Below are 22,760 nucleotides of genomic sequence, written 5' to 3'. Positions count from 1 at the left end.
CTAGGTTCATCGTTAACCTCTGAATACAGGTTGCTTTTATTGGACTAAAACCCCTCGCCTTGCATTGAACTCATGATTCCGAACGCGGGATAATCACCAGGGGGAATAAAAGGAAGCAATTTTCGACCTAACGATAATCACCTGTATTACCTCGAAGCCGTAGACGTGACAGGGGGTTACTGATGTTATAGGTATCTCGGACTTTCCCATAGAGAATAATTTATCGCCTTTCCAACCAGTGGAAAGTTGCTGTCGTGTGAGTGGCTCATTTGATCAACTGGACAATAACTCAAAAGAGATTTCGTTTCGCTTTCATTTTTCACCTGCGATTCCCCCATCTCCTTCGACGTTAATTTTTACCACTTTTCAAAGAGGGTCATTTGGTCTCTACAATATCTCTAGAAATATTATTGAATAGAAAATGAACAAGCTGAATAGCATGATATATGTCTCTTTTTATAATTTATATATGAAAGATCTGTTTTAATGTTACTACTGTTCTTAAAATATTTCATTTTCATTGTTCATTATTTTCATACAGTTTGTTTATTTCCTTACTTCCATTCCTCACTAGGCTATTTTGCTCTGTTAGAGCCCTTGGGCTTATAGCATCCTGCGTTTCCAACGAAGGTTGACTTATCTAATAATAATAATAATAATAATAATAATAATAATAATAATAATAATAATAATAATAATAATAATAACAATAATAATAGACCAACTTAAAAACCTAATCGTGTTCTCAGGAAGTAATGAAGCGTTTTTATGCGATATCTTTCTTTATGGCCATTCTAATCCATCCCTTTCCAAAATCGCGAATCTTTTACCCACAAAAAGCGTTGTGTATTCACATATTTTTGTCTACCAGTGAGTTGTATCCAGCCAGGGGCCATTCTCTCTCCCCAGGTTTTTTTATTTTTTTTATAGAATAAAAAAATGAACAAAATCAATATAGAAAAGAAGGGAAAGCAAAGCTACATAGTACAAAATGTAAATCATGAAATAAGGCGAAAAATATATATGATGACCATTTGATTCTGAAAGAACTAGTGAAGGAAAAATGAATCACTGCGTGAACTTTATAATTACTTATTAGGCAATACAAGGATGTGTGCAACCCTCAAAGGACAAAGCTAAATATAATCCACGAATACATTTCGCTAGAAAAGAGATGGAGAAATGAAATATTGCAAATAAAACCTATTGATAAGAATAAAGATGAGTTGAGTACCAAAGTTAAACACGTGAATTAGAAAAGCAATGACTTTGAATTAAATTGGTACACACACACACACACACACACACACACACACACACACACACACACACACACACTACCTCATCCCCTACAGAGGAAAAAGCGAAAGCGAGGGGCGATTAAAAATTTATCTTTCCAAGACGCAGGTTTGCAAAGGGTCCTCCCTCTCCTGACGTATCAGCTGGTGAAATGATTATCAGTTAACGATTTATGCAACACTTTTATGTGCAGATTCACGCTGGGTTTATGATACACGATTTCGTCTCCCACAGAGCATCTCAAATGAGCAATTTATGGTGCCTGTGCAATAGTTTGTCATGATGCAAGACACTTCTCTCTCTCTCTCTCTCTCTCTCTCTCTCTCTCTCTCTCTCTCTCTCTCTCTCTCTCTCTCTCTCTCTCTCAAAGCCATTGGAACTTCCTCCTGTAATGTCAGCTTGACATGCCAATAGATAAATCAAAATTATTTGTTTGAACGTCTCAAATTATGTAAGTCCTTCAAATAAATGCAAAGCCATGTTTGATAGCAAATCGTATCACCAAATCTCAACACAAAGTTAAATTTTAGGCCAATAACAAGAACACGAAGTCGTCATACAGAGAAATATACTGATTCTTCATAACAAATAACAGATTAAAAGGCGAATTTTATAACTAATCACATACCTCAATGTCTTCCAAACACAGACAAGTACTTGTATTTTTCGATCAGAAAATAACGAAAACTCAGTTTAACTCTTATAATTGGAATATAAAACTGCCATCTCAACGTCATCATAAAATACTTCACGTAATTTTCAATTTACTTTCATCGCCTTCGGATGCAATGGTTCCACTACAGCTCCTTTCATTCACGGATGCACATTATATTCGGAATTTTTTTTTCCTTTTTTTTTTTTGTCTCTTCCGTAAAAAAAGAAAAAAAAGTTGTTTACGGAATTTGGCTACATATACATCGAAGGGCTCTTACCTATAACCAAATGATTTTTAATAAATACATTGTAGCAATTATATGCTTGGAAACATAATATGTTGCAAGGCTTACATGGAGTTTTATGTGTATGTGTGCAAATTCAATTTTTAAAAAAAAATCTATGCCATAAAAAAATCATTAAATGAGTTTCCTTTTCCTCCGACAGGTACGCCACGCTTGACCGGCACTGGGACCATCTCCGTCCTTGTCCAGGACGAGAATGACCACACCCCTGAATTCGACAAGGACGAGTATGAAGCGGCCGTTAGCGAATCCGTCTTGCCAGACACGCAGGTCATCCAAGTTGCTGCCACAGATAAAGACGCTGGAGCTAATGCTAAGATCAGGTAATACTTTTCTTACTCCCTGGAATGTGTTTAGAATAAGGAATACTGCAAATTTCTCTATTAATTCTCTTGAATAAGGTCTTGTTCATCCTTGAGCTCTGAGAAGGCTCTGGAAATAGGTCGTTTCTCGTTGAAAAGGCACTGGGAGACTCCTTATCCCTTATTACTCTCCGATAAGACAGTGGAAAGGTGTATCATTTCTCATATTCTGAAACAATCTTAGAATTACACTTGATACTCTTTTTCCTTTGAAGGATATTTCAAGATTCAAGAATGGCATTAAATTGTCTTCCCTTCTGGAACAAGAAACAATTGAGTATGTAGTTTCTTCATGCAATACTAAATGGTTTTAAATTTAGTTACTGCTCCTTCGTCCGTCTGTGACATGCCAATAATGTTTCAATTTCCCTCACTTCTCTGACATAAAATCCGATCTTTCGTCTCTGATGCCACTTCATCGAAAAGAAACCAAAGGAAAAAAAAAATAAGTCACAATATATAACCCCATAACTATACATTGATTTTTCTTCTGAAACCTTAGATCAAGTATTACCCATGTTAAAACCCCCAGTGCTGTACAGAAATCCCTTTATTGTGATCAATAAGTTGGTGCTGCCTTTGACCATGCTAATCATGAGGTCCTTGTTTTAAAACTCAGAGACAGTTGGCAGTGGGTGGGTCTTTCAAAGCATCATTATTAATTTTTCAAGTAAAAGATTGCAAAGAAATGTTGATGGGCACCATAGTGAATATAGGAATGTGATATCTGGTGTTCCCCAGGGTAGTGTTCTTAGCCTATTAGTTTTCATACTATATTCACATGACATGTGGTTTGGCCTGGAAAACAAAGTCGTTGCATATGCAGATGATGCTACTTTCCTTACATCAATTCTATCTCCCGAATTTAGATCTGGGGTTGCTGAATCCCTCAATAGAGATCTAGCTAAAATTAGTGGATGGTGCAAATTATCGGGCATGATATTGAATCCTACCAAAACTCAAAGTATGATTGTAAGTAGGTCGAGGACAGTGGCTCCTCAACATCCGAATTTCAGCATTGATAATGTTTATTTATTTTTTTTTAACTCTGTATGACTTAAAATTTTAGGTGTGATTCTTGACAGCAAATTATTTTTAAGAAACACAGTAGGTCTATCTTTTCTTCAACAGCAAAAAAAAAAAAAAAAAGTCTTTTAAGATTTTTGGTGATCAGTCTATTCTGAAGAAGTGTTTTAATTCTTTCATTCTACCTTTTGTCGAGTATTGTTCTTCTATCAGTTCTTCAGCTGCTGAATCTCATCTTAATTTGTTGAACAGGAACTTACGGTCCATTAAATTTCTTATTCCTGATATAGATATTATTCTATGGCACCGTCGTTCAATTAGTTTGTTATGCATGTTGCTTAAGATTTTTCATAATGCTGACCATCCTTTGCATACAGGTCTTCCCGGACAGTATCATCCTGTTCGTAATACTAGGCAGGCAGTTAATTCTAAAGGTCATGCCTTCTCTATAATGAGATTCAATACTACACAGTAGTCAAGAAGTTTTATTCCAGCTGTGACCAAGTTGTGGAATGATCTTCCTAATCGGGTAGTTGAATCGGTAAAACTTCATAAATTCAAACTTCCAGCAAATGTTTTCATGTTGAACAGGTTGACTTCAGTCTCTTTTTATAGTTTATATATGAAAACTATTTTAATGTTGTTACTGATTTTAAAATATTTTTATTCTAATTGTTTTTTACTTCTCTTTTATTGCCTTATTTTCTTTCCTCACTGTGCTAATTTTCCCCTGTTGAAGCCCTTGGGCTTATAGTACCCTGCTTTTCCAACTAGGGTTATAGGTATAGCTTAGCTAGTAATAATAATAATGATAGTAACACCACTCTTTAACATTTTAACATAGCTAGAATCAAAATGAAATCTTGCATCTTCTTCACGTTAGGTGTAACTCTAGAAGCTGCACCTTCTTCCTACTGGGTGCACTTCGTCCAGATGCCAAAGGGGTATTTTTGAGTGGAAGAACATGCATGAGGCCTTTGTCCTGCAGTGAACTAGTTACGGCTGATGATGATAGTGATATATTCATATATAAATATATACATATTTATGAATAATTCATCCACACACATACATATACATACATATATATATATATATATATATATATATATATATATATATATATATATATATATATATATATATATATATATACATATAAATATATATATATATATATATGTTGTATGTGTGCGTCCGTGTTATTATTACGAGGATGTGGAAAGTTTACCATCTAAAATAAAAGTAAATCTCATTTATGCACCATTATACAGATTCTTCCCAAACCTGGCATCCATTACGAGTTTGTTTTAGGTTATACCATGTAATGATGTTTTAAAGAATCATTTCCTAGCAACGTCACTTATGAAAGGTCAAACCAGACAAAGAAAATAAACTAAATATAGCACCAGGAAGTTCAAGCGTAGAAGAATTGTCTTCGTGTTCATCAATCCAAAAAGAGACTATTTACATCCAAGTCATATAGCCATGTACTGATTTGCATACAATATAATCGTCCTCAGGCATTTAAACAACTGAGAGAATGCTAGACATACATCGCTATCTATGGCGAACACGAGCATTTCTCACAGTACTTCACTGGGAGTTATGGCTCCCCTACGCCCAAACAAATAGTCATCATTTCCCTTACACCACACAACCTGGAACAGCCATATCCGCCTCTATAAGTAAACTTTGGGTGGTATCAACCAAGGTCTCAGTGTCTGAGGATCACAAAAGGATCACGAACAGTGACCACGATGATCGCAACCAGATGCCATCAATTGTAACCTCCCTCCCAAGATAAAGAAGAAAGAGCTCGGTTCACATTAGCAAGGTCCGTCGTTCAATTCCCAGTCTGCCTTCCACAAGTTGACCACACTGTGAATGGATACCTGTGAGCTGTTGTAGGACAAAGATCAATGATGCTATCAGCTTTCTTCCTTGATACTTCATGTACCAACCTACCTAAAAGGCAATAAAGCGTATGGCGAGTTATATTCATCAACAATAGCATTACTCTTTGAAAGGGGGGGGGGGGCGCCGAGGTTGTCAACCTCCAGTTCGCAAAACCTTCTTGAAATCAAATTAGCTGTGATATTCCCCCCTACAAATAAACTAACTACCAGATACACAATTCACTGCTTAGGTCACCAGACAAGTTTTTTTTTTTTTTTTTTTTTTTTTTTTTTAGGCAAAGTTAGAGAGATGTAGCTTTCATAAGGACACCATCATCTTTGAGTTAAATAATACACAAAGGGACCCGAAAAAGAACAACCGGAGCCAGTCTGATTTAACCTTTTGGTTGAATATTTTGAGTATGATGAAGATAGACGAGAACAGGGGTCGGTACGTTGATGACCTTAGTATAGGTCATTCAAGACCCCAGAAAGAGGAACGACAAAATATGAAATACATTTTTTAAATAGAAGATAAACCTCAAACAAACAAAAATTGAAAAATAAAATTTAAAAAAATTAAATGATAAAATAACATCGACCAAACAGGAATAAATAAAAAGGTAGGATGACAATTACTGAAATCATTATTTATTTCAGCAAAAGAACCTAAAATATTTTATTAAAGCTAGGGCAATAGAGCAGTGGATATGATAACAGTTAGCGATTTTTTTTTCTTTTTTCACAATAACACCAGTTTCTAAGTACGGATAGATTATTAACATTTGAAATCACTGATACAATAAGCTGGAAATTATTAAATTTTGGAAGGTCAAAGGTCAAAGTGACGGAGAAGCAAAACGTCCAAAAAGTTCAGAAATAAGCTGCCATGGTGGAGGTCTGCACTCTCAGAGTGCACTTCTGTTTTCCACAATACCTTTGACATGAGTACTCACAATCTCCGATGCCTCCCGAGGCAACAACGAGTAGGACAGAAGTTAAAGACGCTTCAGAAATAATAACTTTATCGATTTCATCTTATTTCAAAATTCTTCTTTATCCTCAACCCAACCCTTCATCCCCCTCCCCCTTCCCCACTTGAAAGTCAAAGAATTAACCTCTCCTTCCTTTAATCATTGCAAATTCGTGCGCATTTATCATTCCCCCTTGCTTTCTCTTCCGACATCTTTCGACTCGTATGTGAGACCACCTCATTCTCAGACGACTATCAACTCTCTGTGATCCCAATGTTTCTTCTTTTTTTCCTATCTCAATCCGAATTGCTAATCCTGCATTATCTCCGCCTGTAACCTTTTCTTGGGGTTTTTGCTTAAACCTAGTTAAAGATATGTAAAGATATTGAGGAATATAATTTGTCTCCAAAATTCTTTCATCCATCTTTAAAAACGAGATTACATTTCAAATATCTGATTGGCCTAACAGTCTTATCTTCAGTCTGGCTTATACCCTGTAAGGAATATTGTATAAATTAAGAAATATAAATTTAGAAATATAAATTTACTTTATCTTTTACGCATTCTTACAGTCCAGCTTGTTTGAAAAATGAAGGCACATAGTTTGTGGAAAATTTTGCATAATTCTTTTTCTCATTTTTCCTCCACGCAATACTGTAATAATGAGCTATGAATAATTTAGTGTTTCACTCTTACTTTTACTAAAAAAAAATTAACTTGAGAATATAATTGGTCTTGAAATTTTGTCTTTCCATTGCTTCTCTTCATATTCTTATTTCCAAATGAAAAACAGAAATTAAAGAACACAATTGGACACACAATGTTCTTATAAATTCAAAAAGACACCCCTGACTGCAACTCACTCAGTCATCCATCGGTGAATCTTAAATTTATTTGTAAATGTGTATTTCTAAATAAAATATGAAAAAAGAAAGACATTTGCCTATACCAGTTTAACACACACACACTCTCTCTCTCTCTCTCTCTCTCTCTCTCTCTCTCTCTCTCTCTCTCTCTCTCTCTCTCTCTCTCTCTCGGAAGTCCTCAAAAAATACTGTTATCAGAGGGTGTAAGTGCTTGTGTTTTTAAAATTAATGAATGGATTACTTTCAATTATTTTCTCATCACAACGCTTATTAGAAGGCACACACAGAACAACTACCATAGCAACATCTAATACACTTTATCAATATCATTTCGTTGATACGTGAGAGTTACTCACTTAATAAGAACGGGAAATTATTATCTACAAATCTGAGTAACCCAGAACTGTTATCTGTCAGGCATTTTATTGTATAAGGCGCAATAAAAAATGTCCTGCTGAATCATACGTTAATACCAGAATAAACTTCTTTTTCATTGCTATTTGATGCAAGTTTTCTTTTATAAAAACACAATAACCCCATGAGTAATTATCTTTTTATTGCTGACTGGTACCCACAAGTGAAAGGTATTAAATGATTATCTATAATATCTTGATACTGTGACACCTAAAATGATTATCTGAAATATCTTGATACTGTGACACCTAAAATGAATATCTAAAATATCTTGATACTGTGACACCTAAATGATTATCTAAAATATCTTGATACTGTGACACCTAAACGATTATATAAAATATCTTGATACTGTGACACCTAAAATGATTATCTAAAATATCTTGATACTTTGACAACTAAATGAGATACTTATACCCCTAAAATGATTATCTAAAATATCTTGATACTGTGACACCTAAATGATTATCTAAAATATCTTGATACTGCGACACCTAAAATGGTTATCTAAAATATCTTGATACTGTGACATCTAATTGATCATATAAAATATTTTGATACTGAGACACCTAAAAGAGATACTTGTACACCTAAAATGATTATCTAAAATATCTTGATACTTTGACAACTAAATGAGATACTTATACCCCTAAAATGATTATCTAAAATATCTTGATACTGTGACACCTAAATGATTATCTAAAATATTTTGATACTGTGACTCCTAAACGATTATATAAAATATCTTGATACTGTGACACCTAAAATGATTATCTAAAATATATTGTTACTGTGACCCCTAAATGTTTATCAAAAAAATATATCGATACTGTGACACCTAAATGAAAGACTTATACACCTAAAATTATTATTTAAAATATCTTGATACAGTGACACCTAAAAGATTATCTAAAATATCTTGATACTGTAACACCTAAATGATTATATATAGCTTGATACTGTGACACCTAAATGATTATCTAAAATATCTCGATACTGTGACACCTAACTGATTATCTAAAATATCTTGATGCTGTGACACCTAAAGGATGATCTAAAATATCTTGATACTGTGACACCTAAATGATTATCTAAAATATCTTGATACTGTGACACCAAAATAATTATCTATATCGCGATACTGTCACTAAAATTATTATCTAAAATATATTGATACTGTGCCACGTAAACTAAACGATTAAATACAACTGTTTCTTGACAGGTACTCCTTGGTAGAAGGTGCACCCGGGGTCTTCATGGTCGAGGAATGGACGGGGATAATCCGCACAGTGGCACACCTCGACAGAGAGAGCGTGTCCAGGTATTCGCTCATCTTGCAGGCTCAGGATTCCTCGCTCACGGAACCTCGCACTGCTACCACACAGGTGAGGAGTTCGATGATTTACACGCGTGTTGAACACCATCGTGGCAGACTCTTTAGGGGAAACCCCATATTAGCCTCAACGCGGTGGGAACTTTGGCTTCTGAAATCATTCATACGTTTTTCAATGAAACTTTTCAGGGGGAATATTAGTTCAAGTTTTTATTTGCGTAGGAATAAAATTCAAATTGGTGAGAAAGTACAAACTCAACTTATATACTTTTATTTGTGGGCAATGTTATATTTAATGGGGAGAAAAAGTAAAAGCTCAAAATTCTTTCTGTTTTACTTGATTTTTCACTGTACCACTTCTCAAATTGAAAAAAAAAAAAAAAACTGTACACATCAACTAGTTGTGAAATGAAAGTTCTATTTAGGATGATGAGTATCTATTTTTCTATAAAAAAATTCTTGAAATTCTTGTTATCGATGAAGATTTTATGCACACGTTTCAGAACTTTGCTTTATAATTAATCGGTCAATTATTAGTCATAAAAATATCATCCGCAATCATTTCACATCAGAGAATCTTGACAGAAGAGGAATCATTTGTCTTTTTACTAAAGAGAAATTTGCTCCTTTCACTTTGTTTCAGGAATTGGAAAAACCGGTTCTCCGGTTCTCCTTCTCATCACGTTGAGGAATAATATGCTAAAATAAAGATCTATGTCACGTTTAGCCTCATATAAAGTAAAGCTTAAAATTTCACTTTTTTTTTTTAGTTTATTATAAAAAAAAACATTGGCAATTATTAAGCAGTGATTTAGCGAAATCCAGTCGAGTAGTCTGAGGGAAATAAGGGCAAAGAAATTGACTAAGAAATAGATTTATATCAAGTCATTAATCATTTGTTTGAGAATGAATTTCTTGTTCAGCTACTACGAAAACCTTTGAAAATACGACAAAATTCAAATTCTCAACCATCTGATACTAATGATACTTTTTCATTTAACAGCTCACAGTAACTATAACAGACGAGAACGACAACGCTCCAACATTCTCCCAAAGCGAGTACCTAATATACGTCCCAGATCCTACAGCACCAGGTATGGCTGATATGAAATTAGTTTTTTTTATGAATTTTAATCATTACAATCTTCTACAGTATGTATGAAAATGGCTATCCAATTATCAATATGTTTAGAATTTGATATATAACCACTGTAAAAGGAAATTTCTTAATGATGATTTATGTTTCTTTTACAGGAAACTTTGTGTTTGGTGGTGAAGCGCTAGATCCAGATGAGGGCATCAATGGTCAAGTCACTTACTATCTGTCTGGTAATGATGCTGACAAATTTTCCATGAATCAAGAAACAGGTGTAATCAAGGCCTCCACTGACTTATCAGGCGACACAGTGTATTCTCTTGAGGTCCTGGCAACAGACTCCGGAGAACAACCACTTTCTGCCACCGCTAAGCTAAGTGTCCACTTGCAACCCAACAATCTTTTCCCAGTCTTCCAGCCCTTGGAAAAGACCTTCAGTTTTAGTGAGGCAGCAAGAGAAGACCTAGTGACTACTCTGACTGCCACATCACCAAAGGTTGGACCTAATGGTAATGTTCTGTACAGCATTGCTGGTGGGAATATTGGCCAAGCTTTCAAGGTTGACGAGGATACAGGCGAGCTCAGGGTATCCCAGTATGGCCTAGATTATGAGACTGCATCTCGTTATGAAATTTGGGTTGCTGCTCAAGATTCTGATGATCCACCCCTTACATCTGTCACTCACCTTGTTGTCGATGTTACAGACTTCAATGATAATGCTCCTGTTTTCTCACAAGCTGTTTATAATGCAAGCATTCTGGAAGAGCAAGATCCACCCCAACTTGTAGCTACTGTTAGCGCTACTGACAGGGATTCTGGCTCAAACGCACAAGTAATGTACCAACTCAGAAGAGATTCGCCAGCAGCTGAAGCTTTCACACTAGATGCCGAAACAGGTCAAATCTTCACTAAAATAAAATTGGATAGGGAAGAAGTTGAAGTTTACACATTAACTGTGGAAGCTGTTGATAAGGGAACCCCAGCACAAACAGGAACTGCCATGGTAGTTGTAACTGTTCAAGACAAGAATGATAACCCACCAAGATTTACAAGACTTTTCAGCATCAATGTTACAGAAAATGCAGAAATTGGAACATTTGTTATTCAAGTAACTTCTAGTGATCGTGATATTGGCGACAATGCAAATGCTACATACAGTTTCACAGACAATCCTGGTGGCAAATTCCACATTGATCCTGTTAGTGGTAATGTCACTGTAGCAAGTTCTATCGATCGTGAACTGAAGGATGAGCATTCTCTGCGGGTAATAGCTGTGGATGGTTCATGGAGAGCAGAAACTTTTCTAACTGTTACTGTTCAAGATGAAAATGACAATGCACCTGAGTTTGAACAAAGTGTTTATGTTTTCAATTTCCCAGAACGAGAGCTAAGTGTTGCTTTTGTTGGCCAAGTAACTGCTACTGATCAGGATAAACAGGGCCCAAATAGTGTGATATCTTATTCACTAAAATTCCCATCAGATTTCTTTAGCGTTGATCCAGGAAGTGGCGAGATTTTATCAAAGCAAGCTTTGAAATATAAACACACACTAAAGGGCCCTTCACCCGAAAATCAATATCAACTTGCAGTGGTAGCCACAGATAATGGTAAACCTCCTATGTCATCAGAAAGTTCAGTAATCATTAATGTTGTTGATGCCAATAACAATCCACCAAAGTTTTCCCAGGACAAATACTTTACACCAGTGCCAGAAAGTTCTGAAATTGGCCAAAAAATCCTCCAGTTACAAGCAACTGATGATAGGGACTTTGGGATAAATGCAGAAATAGAATACCAGAAAATCAGTGGGAATGGTTCAGATTATTTCACGCTAGAATCCAAGACAGGATGGATAACGGTAGCCAAAACACTGGAGGGTCGTGTTGATACCTATTTCAAGTTAACAGTCCGTGCTGTTGATCAAGGAGTTCCTCCAAAGAATGATGAAGTAAGGGTGATACTTGTTGTAACTGGTGAGAATTTGCATACACCAAAATTCACAGCTCTTAGTCACCAAGTTATTGTACCTGAAAATGAACCTCTTGGATCTGCAATAGGCACACCTCTCACAGCAACAGATGATGACACTGGACCAAATGGAATAGTACGGTTTTCAATTACAAGTGGAAATGAAGCAGGTAAATTTGCGATAAACGAAAAAACAGGAGCAGTTACAATAATGCACCCATTAGATTATGATGCAGTGCAAGAGTATAGGCTAAATATCACAGCTAAAGATCTAGGATTTGAGCCTCGGTATTCCATGGCAGTACTTACCATCATCCTCACTGATATCAATGATAATCCACCAAAATTCGACAAACCGAAGTATGATGCATACATAGCAGAAAATTCAAAGGCTAACACAACAGTATTCCAGCTTAATGCCACTGATATTGATTCAGCTCGTAATGCTGTTATACAGTATACACTTGTTGGAGGTGATGGCAAGGAGTTCTTTGCAATAGACCCTGATACAGGTGTTGTAAGATCTCGCAGAGTATTTGACTATGAAGAAAAGAGCCGTTATGTACTAGATGTGAGAGCTTCTAATACTCAAGATCCATCACAGTGGAGTTCAACTAAAGTTATTGTACATGTTACAGGTCGCAACGAATTCTTCCCTAAATTCATTCAGCCAGTATTCCAGTTCACAGTCTCAGAATCTGCTAAGATAGGCACATCAGTTGGGACTATTCAAGCAACAGATGAAGATAAAGGAGAAGATGGTTTAGTGTATTATCTATTAGTCGGTGCAAGTAATGACAGAGGGTTCCTTATTCAACCCATAACAGGAGTTATTACAGTGGCAAGGAGTTTGGACAGGGAGAGTCAAAACAGAGTAGTTCTCACTATAATGGCAAAAAATGCTGGAAGCATCCGTGGAAATGACACAGATGAAGCTCAGATAACTATTTCCATCCAAGATGGTAATGATCCTCCTGTGTTTTCTCAACCACTTTATGAAAAGAGATTATCTGAAGGAGCTTTCATTGGTACTCATGTATTAACAGTTACAGCCAAAGATTCTGATGTCCGCCCAAAGAATAATCAATTTACTTACTCAATCATTGGTGGTAATTTGGGACAAGTGTTCAAAGTAGATCCTCAGAGTGGTATGATTGAAACAACAGCTCTGCTTGACCGTGAAACAATTGAGGTCTATAACCTGACTGTTGGTGCTATTGATAATGGCTCCCCGCCACAGACAGGAACTACACTTGTCCGCGTGATACTAGATGATGTTAATGACAATGGCCCACAGTTTGATCCACCAGACATAGTAGGATATGTTGCTGAAAATGAACCCGCGATGACATCAGTAATGACTCTGAGTGCTACAGATCCTGACTTGGAACCAAATACACAACCATTCACATATCACATTGTTGGTGGTGAACACAAGGAATTCTTCACAATAGATGAAGCAACAGGTGAAGTCAAGACAACAAGGAGTATAGACCGAGAAACTACTCCAGAATTGACTTTCAGAATAGAAGTGGAGGACAGTGGCAAGCCAAAGATGAAATCTGAATACCCTGTAAATATCATTGTTCTGGATAAAAATGACTCCCCTTCAAATCCACGCACTGTAACTGTAAAGGTTCAAACATATGATGGAATATTCCCAGGTGGAAAAGTAGCAGATGTACACCCTAATGATGCTGATACTGCAGGACAATACTCATGTCAAATTCTTACTCAAGATGCAGCTATATTCTCTATTCCTAATGCATGCAACCTTCATGCTGCAACAGTGCAACAGGACCGCACCTACACCCTCAGCGTCTCAGGCAATGATGGCAAGCATCAAGATGTGACATCAAAAGTGTCTCTCGAATTTGAGTCATTTGACAATAAAACATTAGACAACAGCTTGACGCTTCGCTTACTCAATGTTACAGCTGATCGGTTCTTACGCTTATACTATACTCCATTCATTGACACTCTTCCAACACTACTTTCTGGAAGGAAGGTTAGGATCTATTCCATGCTAGATGTAGATTCTCATACTGACTTAACACTCACCGTTGCAGGATCAAAGTTGGATTCCTACCTTCCTCCAGCACAAGTTACCCGTAAGCTAAAAGCAGAGGAACAAAAATTAACCCAGTCATTGCAAGGGCTTCAGTTGATTGTTGATTATAATCCCTGCGATGATGCACCATGCAAAAATGGAGGTGAATGTTCGCATGGTATCCATGCTTATGATGAAACAGAAATAACAGACTCTCCCAACTTCATCTTCACATCTCCTTTGATAAGACATGATGTTTCTTGCCGATGTCGCCAAGGTTTTACTGGACCAAGGTGTGAGCTTCGACAAGATCCATGCAGTCCAAATCCTTGTCAGTTCGGTGGAAAATGCACAAGAAAAGGCTTTGTCTTTAATTGTGCTTGCCCACCATCTAGACAGGGACCTCAGTGCGAGTTTGATAAAACAAATGCCTGTGATAATAACCCTTGCAGCAATGGTGGAACATGTCAGACAACCCTTGAAGGCGGTTTCTTCTGTTTGTGTCGTCCAGGTTATCGGGGTAACCAGTGCGAGTTAGCCAGTGAATCTTGTCGCCCTAACCCTTGCGTCAATGGTGGTTCTTGCATTTCCCTCAAACCTGGCTATCAATGTTCATGTAAGCTGAACTTCTATGGCACGCACTGTGAAAAATCCACATATAGCTTTGGCGAGCTTTCTTTCATGACATTCCCAACTTTGGACCCAACTACGAACGACATCTCCATCACGTTTTCCACTAACAAACCGGATGCCCTACTTGTCTACAACTACGGTCTGCAAAGCGGAGGTAGATCAGATTTTGTTGCCATAGAGCTGGAGGGTGGACAGCCTCGTTTTAGCTTTGGTGGCGCCAGAACGGAGATCGCCAGGGTAGGAGTAGCAAAGAATGTTGCAGATGGCAAGTGGTACAAAGTGACAGCAACACGGAATGGAAAGAAGATTTCGATTAGCGTGGCGTCTTGCACGCACAATGGAGAGACCTGCCAGGAATGCAGCCCTGACAATTCTTCCTGTCACAACGATCACAGTGGCTCCACAGGGTGAGTTAACTTGAACCTTTTGGGAAACCAATAAAGTTAAAATAGAATGCAATTTTCACTCCTACTCCTATTTGTATTAAAATTAAATGCAAGTTAAGTAGGCTATTTATGTAAAGTTACGCTGAAACAGGGTATATAATTCTATAAAAAAAAATTACTAATAAAATTATGTTGTCCTAACAGGGATTCTTTCAACCCCACCCCCTCCCCAGGGAAAACAACTTTCATGCCAGAATCGTCTAAAATACTATGCCATGTAATACAATGAATTTCTAAATATATAGCTGCATTGATAAAGAAGAAGAAAAAATGCTATCATATTGGTTAAAGGTCCCCTGTCATTCCTTTATGATACTTTCCATCCTAGTATAGAGGGAAAAAGTAATAATATAAATGAACGAAAAACCAAAGATACCTTCCCTATATATATATACAGTATATATATATATATATATATATATATATATATATATATATATATATATATACATAAATTAAAGCTAAATATCACTAAAACTCACGACTTTTAATCAATAATGAAACATATAAAGCCGAAATGCTTCAGAAGTAAATCACACAAAATTTATTTATATCCCAAGAACTCATTTATATGTTTTTTTCTTTACATCCTCAGGACCTTGAATTTCAACAACGAGCATATGTACCTTGGTGGTGTCATGACCGGCGACCCCTTGCAAGAACGACAAGGACAGGTCATGGCAGATGACTTCATCGGGTGTATTCAAGCTGTATCTATCAACGGACGACCTCTCAATTTGTCAGGACCAATACAGGTAAAAACTGTTGCTCTATGCAAATCAATGCAATTGATTCATTAAATTCCAAGCAATTGGCCCACAAAGAAATAGTAGAATCAATCAAATTCAAAGCAATCGGCCCAGAAATACATAGAAAGTAAAAGAGAACAGGAAATGAAGAGGATTCATTACATGTGAAATTAATTCTGTGTATTTGTGTATAAGTTTGCTAACTTATGAGAATATGATCATGCGTAAACATACACATGCAAAATTTATCAACATAAGTGTATGGTATAACAATGCCCAGACTATTGGATAAAGTAGTTTATACGTGTATATTTTGCACGTGTATATTTTGTATTTAAGTACAAATGTAAGGTGTATGTATATGTTTGCAATGTGTTGCTCTCTGATGTCCACAATTAACTTTACATCCATAATTCAATATAAGTGATAACAAAACCCCAAGTATTCATCCCTTTAAATGATTGCCTCCGATACACTTTCACTTTTGGTATCCACTTGAGTTATTTCAAACAAGAGTAATTCACGCTTTTGCAATATAACAATATACAAAATGATTTCCCTTGACAATGCAATGCAAGCATTAGCTTTTGACCTTTGCACCATACCGGAAGTACCATCCGCATGCTATGCCTGTTCAAGTACCTCTTTCAGACCCTTAGTCCCACCCTCATACTTGCCTTTGTTTTCCTCCTTCCGTTTTTCCTCTAATATTCTTCTGTTCTCGCAGGAACGTGGTATCTCCGACACGTGCCAACGCGTGCCGGACGTGTGCGCCGGAAACCCCTGCGGCAAAGGGGCCACGTGCCTCGACCGCTGGTCCACCCACATGTGCCGTTGCGCCAACGGACTAGTGGCTCCAGACTGCGACGTCGCCCTACGCCCAGCATCCTTCCCAGGCGACGCCTACGTCGAGTTCCTCATCACGGAACAGCACCGCCGTCGCCAGCTCCTCACCCACTTGTTCCAGCAGCACTCGAGGTGGTCTAGGGAGGCGAACACTCCTCCCATCGCCAGATCCAAGAAGGACAGCAAAGCTCCTCCGAAGAGTCTCTCCTTCAACTTCCAGACGCGCATGAGCGACGGTGTCCTGCTGCACGCGGCCACCAACAACGACTACACACTGGTGGAGATCCGCAGCGGCAAATTGCAATACACCTCGAAGCTGGGAGCCAACCAACCCATCAACATGACTGTCTCGGACCCCTTCGTCAACGACGGGTCCTCGCATAACCTGACGCTTCTGGCGGAGAATTCGACCCTCAAGTTGATGCTTGACGGCGAACAGGTCGGGGACGAGTTGGAACTCGGTCAGATGCATGACTTCTTGGACGCCTACCTCACCTCTCTCACTCTCGGCTCCGCACCCAAGTTCTCCGGGCAGCTGCCCTATGACCTCAAAGGTAAGATTTACTTCCCTCACTATATAAAGGGTGTTTGATCACAAGACTTTTCCTATTTTATTAAAAGGTTTTGTCTTCAAATTTCAATTGAAACAGTTACGTAAATGGGAGACGTATAATGTTACATTAATCAAATTCAACATGTAATTACTTATCGGTTCTCTCTCTCTCTCTCTCTCTCTCTCTCTCTCTCTCTCTCTCTCTCTCTCTCTCTCTCTCTCTCTCTCTAAAAATAGTTAGGTAAAATAGTATAAAAGAACGGAAAAACTATGATGCTGCAGAAAAAATCAATCTACAATGATGATATATAAAAATGTTCAACTTGTGACACAACCAGCATCGATACTTCCATCAACGGAAGAATTCTTCCATAGCACACGCAAGAGAACAAATAACAAGTACAGGCCTATCCAAGGTCTATAGAATAATATTCAACCGACCTTGTGCCTATCAATGAAATATAATCATCGTACTTATCTCGTAAATTTTACTAAAAGGAGTCGACCATTATCTATCATTCCAAAGGAGAGACAGATATACTGGGTCATTGACTTGAATAATCTTCCATTATTGGCTTTTTACCAATAGAGAATCTAGGTTTTGTAAGGACAGACTGCAAAAACAAAATTACGTTGCGTTAAATAAAAAAATACTTAGAACGACAAAGGCATAAAAAAAGTTATATTTTATTTTCAAGTGAAAGGGGTATGGAATATAGCACTAACAGCAATAGGTAAAATATGAGTGTTTACAAAATAACAGCAATGATGGTCTAATCAAGACATCCTTTGATATATAAGAAGGGTAATAGGCTACTAATAATTGGCCTTTTAATATGAGCTCATATGAAACTTATTGGATGTTCAGATAACATTAGACAATAATAATAATAATAATAATAATAATAATAGTAATAAATAATAATAATAATAATAATAATAATAACAATAATTTGAAGAAAACGCCATGGCGTGTTTAAGAATCTTGGGTATTAAATCCACAAGATAATAATAATAATAATAATAATAATAATAATAATAATAGTAATAAATAATAATAATAATAATAATAATAATAATTTGAAGAAAACGCCATGGCGTGTTTAAGAATCTTGGGTATTAAATCCACAAGATAATAATAATAATAATAATAATAATAATAATAATAGTAATAAATAATAATAATAATAATAATAATAATTTGAAGAAAACGCCATAGCGTGTCTAAGAATCTTGGGTATTAAATCCACAATTATATACGTTTTTATTCTAAGAATACAAGAGCTTTCGCACTTTTTATAAAGGCCCCTTCAGCTGAAGAGGCACTTTGTAAAAAGTTCAAAAGCTCCGGTATTTTTAAAATATACATCGTATATAACTAGATTTTCACACACACAAAAAAAATAAAAAATAATAATAATAATAATAATAATAATAATAATAATAATAATAATAATAATAATAAATGACATGCAAATCACCAGTTAAAAAAAAAATCAATACTAATGTCTTTGAAACACCTTCCCCATTTTTCTACGGTTAAAAAGCTACATACAATGTGGCAGCTATGACACAACCTAATTTCAAGTCGCCCGTCCCAGATGTCACCACTAAGTGGATAAATGAAAGGTTCTCAAATGGGTAATCACCGGAGAACTGCTATAAGTTTGGACGGCGGAAGAGCATTTTCTTCCAACCCACTCACAGGGGGTCTGGCCAAGGTCTGGCTAGCTGCATCTAACGAGGATATAGCGTGCAGAGACAGCCCGAAAACCGCCATCACCCTCTCTCCCCCCCCCCCCCCCCCCCACCCACCCCCTAAATGTCCTCATGTCCGGTGTTCACTCCCGCACAGACACACACGCACATATACACGTGTCTTTTTGGTCGGTTGGCCGACGAAATCAACAAACATTACTCTAAATGGTGATATCTGTTTCCTTTTTCTTCCTTACAGTGTTTGGTTGCGTATATATTATTATCATTATTATTTAGAGGTCAAACAATTACTTAGGGATTTGAACAGCTGACCAGTTATAAGATATCGACAGTGTGACCACGTCCAGTGATGGCCTGGAGCCCTGAACTGGACTGTGTCTGGTCAGTGGTTCAAATCCCAGGAGGAGGTTTGCCGTTCAGTTTACTTCAGTCATTATTACTATCATTACTGGCATTGCTATTATTATTGACAATCCTATTCAGATTCACCCAAATCAATCATAATGATTTTTAAATGACAACGAAGTATGCAACATCACAGGTGGCAGGATAGTTTTCATTTGGCGCCATAAATGCATTTAAGGCATGCATAAGAAGTTTTTGAGAGAGAGAGAGAGAGAGAGAGAGAGAGAGAGAGAGAGAGAGAGAGAGAGAGAGAGAGAGAGAGAGAGAGAGAGATTTGTTTTTGAAGCGCTAGTTTAGAGAAATTTAATATTTTCCTTTTTAATATTAAAAACACAAAATAATATATACTTAATTATAACAATAAAAAAATTTAATTTCCTCCTGATACACAAATTAAATAAAAAAAACATTATTTTTCATGTCTTTATTACAGTCTCACCTCTTTCTGCAATATTAATATAAAGTAAAAGTTTTAATGATAATAAAGTAAAATAATAGCAATACGTTATTTACCAACACGGGCCTTCATCCTTCCCCAATATCGCATTCTATGTCAACATTCTCATCTTTTCTCTATCATATAAAGTACAGAAGACAAACAAAACTATTTCTTGTAAATGTAGTGGTTGTCATTTCAGTTTCAAGTTACATTTCATGAAACGATTAGTCTGTAATTTATTACATGATAAGTTATTATGTTTACTTAAATAAAAGCGAATTTTAAAATAATTTTAGGTTACTGAACCGAGTATTATATCCATAACGAATAATCTGAAAAATTTAACATACCAATTATTCTGATACAATGAGTTTACTTTTGAAAGAATTATGTAGATATTATAACATGTTACTGTTAAGTATCAACCTAATGAACTCTTTTTCCTTCAACAGGTTTTATTGGCTGCATGTCGACTTTCACTGTGGGCAATGAGGTACAGCCACTAAACTCTACAGGTTCTCTCCTAGAGGCCGTAGCACATGGTGTCTCCTTGATCTCAGAATGCACGGGATCAGACCTGGGTCCTGCAACATCTACTGATCCTCTTTCCATTGGCATCACCCTTGTGATAGTGTTCTTCGTCCTCCTGCTTGTGGCAATCCTTGTCTCCTTTATTGTCTATCGCGTCAGACGACAGCGGCGAGAAAAAGGTGGAGTGCATGTTAAACAAAATGGGTCAGCTCTCTTGGCAAATACTTCCTCAGACTCTGGAAGATCACCACAAGATTTAAATTTCGTTGAAAATGCAGAGATGACTGATGATGTACTGAGGTCCCACCTCTCACAAGAGCTAGCTACCAAAAAGTACAAAGAAAGGGATCACGAGAGACCACAGAGACCTGATATCATTGAAAGAGAAGTCATGAACAAGTCTCCAGGTGTTCCTTTGCGCGTTGAGGAATCTCAGATGCAAGAGAGGGACACAATGGCTGGACTTGGTCACATACCAGACTCTGAGGCACCAGAACATTATGACCTTGAGAATGCATCTTCTATTGCTCCTTCTGATATAGATATTGTGTACCACTACAAGGGCTACAGGGATGGCAACGTGAGAAAATACAAGACCAATCCTCATGTTCCTGGCTACCACAAGCACAACCATCGCCATTCACCTCACAATTTCCCAAATACTCCACATCGTGAAAGCCCGAGGAATATTATGAGGCAGAGCCCTAATCCAGTGGCACCTAGGGAGTCTCCTTCTGTACTAAAGATGCAAGCTACTCCTCTGGCTCGACTTTCTCCATCTTCTGAGCTGTCACAACAAACACCCCGTATCCTTACTCTGCAGGACATTAGTGGCAAGCCTCTGCAAACAGCACTACTTGCCACATCTCAAGGGCCAGGTGTGAAAGATGTTATGTCCACTAGTGAAAGATCCTTGAACTCCCCTGTATCACATCTATCCCAGTCATCTGGATCTATGCATGCTTCCTCGCAGTCTACAAAGAAGAAGAAGCATGACAGCAGTGTGAGCCTTGGCCTCACTGCTGAGGAAATTGAGCGCCTGAACACCAGGCCTCGTAACTCATCGCTGGTGTCTACATTGGATGCTGTATCCTCCTCCAGTGAAGATAACCAGAGAAAGGATAAACTAGCAGAGCTTCTTGAAACTAATACCGAACTATTAGAACCGCCTGATTCTTCTACAGATGAGTCTGGAAATGATTCATTTACCTGCTCAGAGTTTGAGTATGAGAATAACTATGAGAAGGTAACAAGAGATTTTGGTCCAGGAAACATGATATTCAGCAAGTTAGCGGAAGTTGATAACGAAAATGAGCACGACAATGAGTCTGCCAAAAATTATGATGGTTTTGATTCTTTTCGAGGCTCGCTCAGCACCCTGGTGGCTTCAGACGACGACCTGAGCAACATGAGCTCGTACAAGCCACCCAACGGGTCCACGTTCGGCTGGGATTACCTACTCAACTGGGGTCCCAACTTCGAGAGCCTAGTTGGCGTGTTCACGGACATCGCCAAACTACCGGACAATACCAGCAACGGCCGAGTGAGCGCTCGGGGCACTCCCAAACCCAACGAGGAATACGTATAGCGGCAGCTACAGCTGAGCGAGGAAAAGAATTCATAGCTGCCAAAGCATATAATTTTTAAGGATTCAAGAGGTTGCAACCTCTTGTGAACATTTCTGATCTGCTTTCAAGGAATGGGCAGATTTGTCTGTGATGGACATAAAGGAGAAGAGGCCACAGAAATACTAGGACAAAGTGTTCAAAAAATTTGAACAAAGGAATTTTTACAAAAGAAGGCTTACCTTAAATGCCTTCTGCACATGTGGCATTATATCTCAGAATGGTGGACTCAAGACTACGCTTCTAGTTCTATGCATGAGTGGCTCGGTGACTGTGATAAAACAGTTTTCTTACGAGGACGCTTAGTTGAACATATATATTTCTATTTCACTCAGCCATTTGTTATAAAACTTGACTTATAATTGGCTGTGAAAGGTTAAGTGATAATAAGCAATCAGCTAAAGGAAGCCAACGATTAAAGGAAAATCAAAGTGAGAGGCCATGTGGCAGTTTTATTTACAAATCGTTTTTAGATATGGCCAAAAATTTAAGCACATGATCGAGTTGAATTACTAATGTGAATCCTGATAATAAAATAGATTTCAAGTTGCCAAAACTGTTCTAAAAGC

The 22,760-nt window shown here is 37.3% G+C and overlaps 2 protein-coding genes across 2 annotated transcripts in view; one reads left to right on the top strand and one right to left on the bottom strand.

Moving 5' to 3' along the window:
* ft (cadherin-related tumor suppressor fat) overlaps nt 1–22,626 on the top strand; it is a 434,096-nt gene extending 411,470 nt beyond the window's left edge. The window contains 7 exon segments of the mRNA XM_068354996.1: nt 2,401–2,581; nt 9,021–9,183; nt 10,135–10,225; nt 10,386–15,285; nt 15,920–16,079; nt 16,801–17,473; nt 20,488–22,626. Of these exon segments, the coding sequence (XP_068211097.1) occupies nt 2,401–2,581; nt 9,021–9,183; nt 10,135–10,225; nt 10,386–15,285; nt 15,920–16,079; nt 16,801–17,473; nt 20,488–22,154 (7,835 nt within the window). The 3' untranslated portion in view covers nt 22,155–22,626.
* Nucleotides 1–22,760, bottom strand: part of LOC137624323 (protein C-mannosyl-transferase DPY19L3-like) — a 733,373-nt gene that overhangs the window by 692,801 nt on the left and 17,812 nt on the right. The gene's annotated exons all lie outside the window — the stretch shown is intronic.

The sequence above is a fragment of the Palaemon carinicauda genome, chromosome 31 (genome assembly GCF_036898095.1).
Source record: "Palaemon carinicauda isolate YSFRI2023 chromosome 31, ASM3689809v2, whole genome shotgun sequence".
Taxonomy (NCBI): Eukaryota; Metazoa; Arthropoda; class Malacostraca; order Decapoda; family Palaemonidae; genus Palaemon; species Palaemon carinicauda.
Note: the sequence above shows the minus strand (reverse complement) of the source record. Positions and strands in the feature narration are given on the sequence as shown.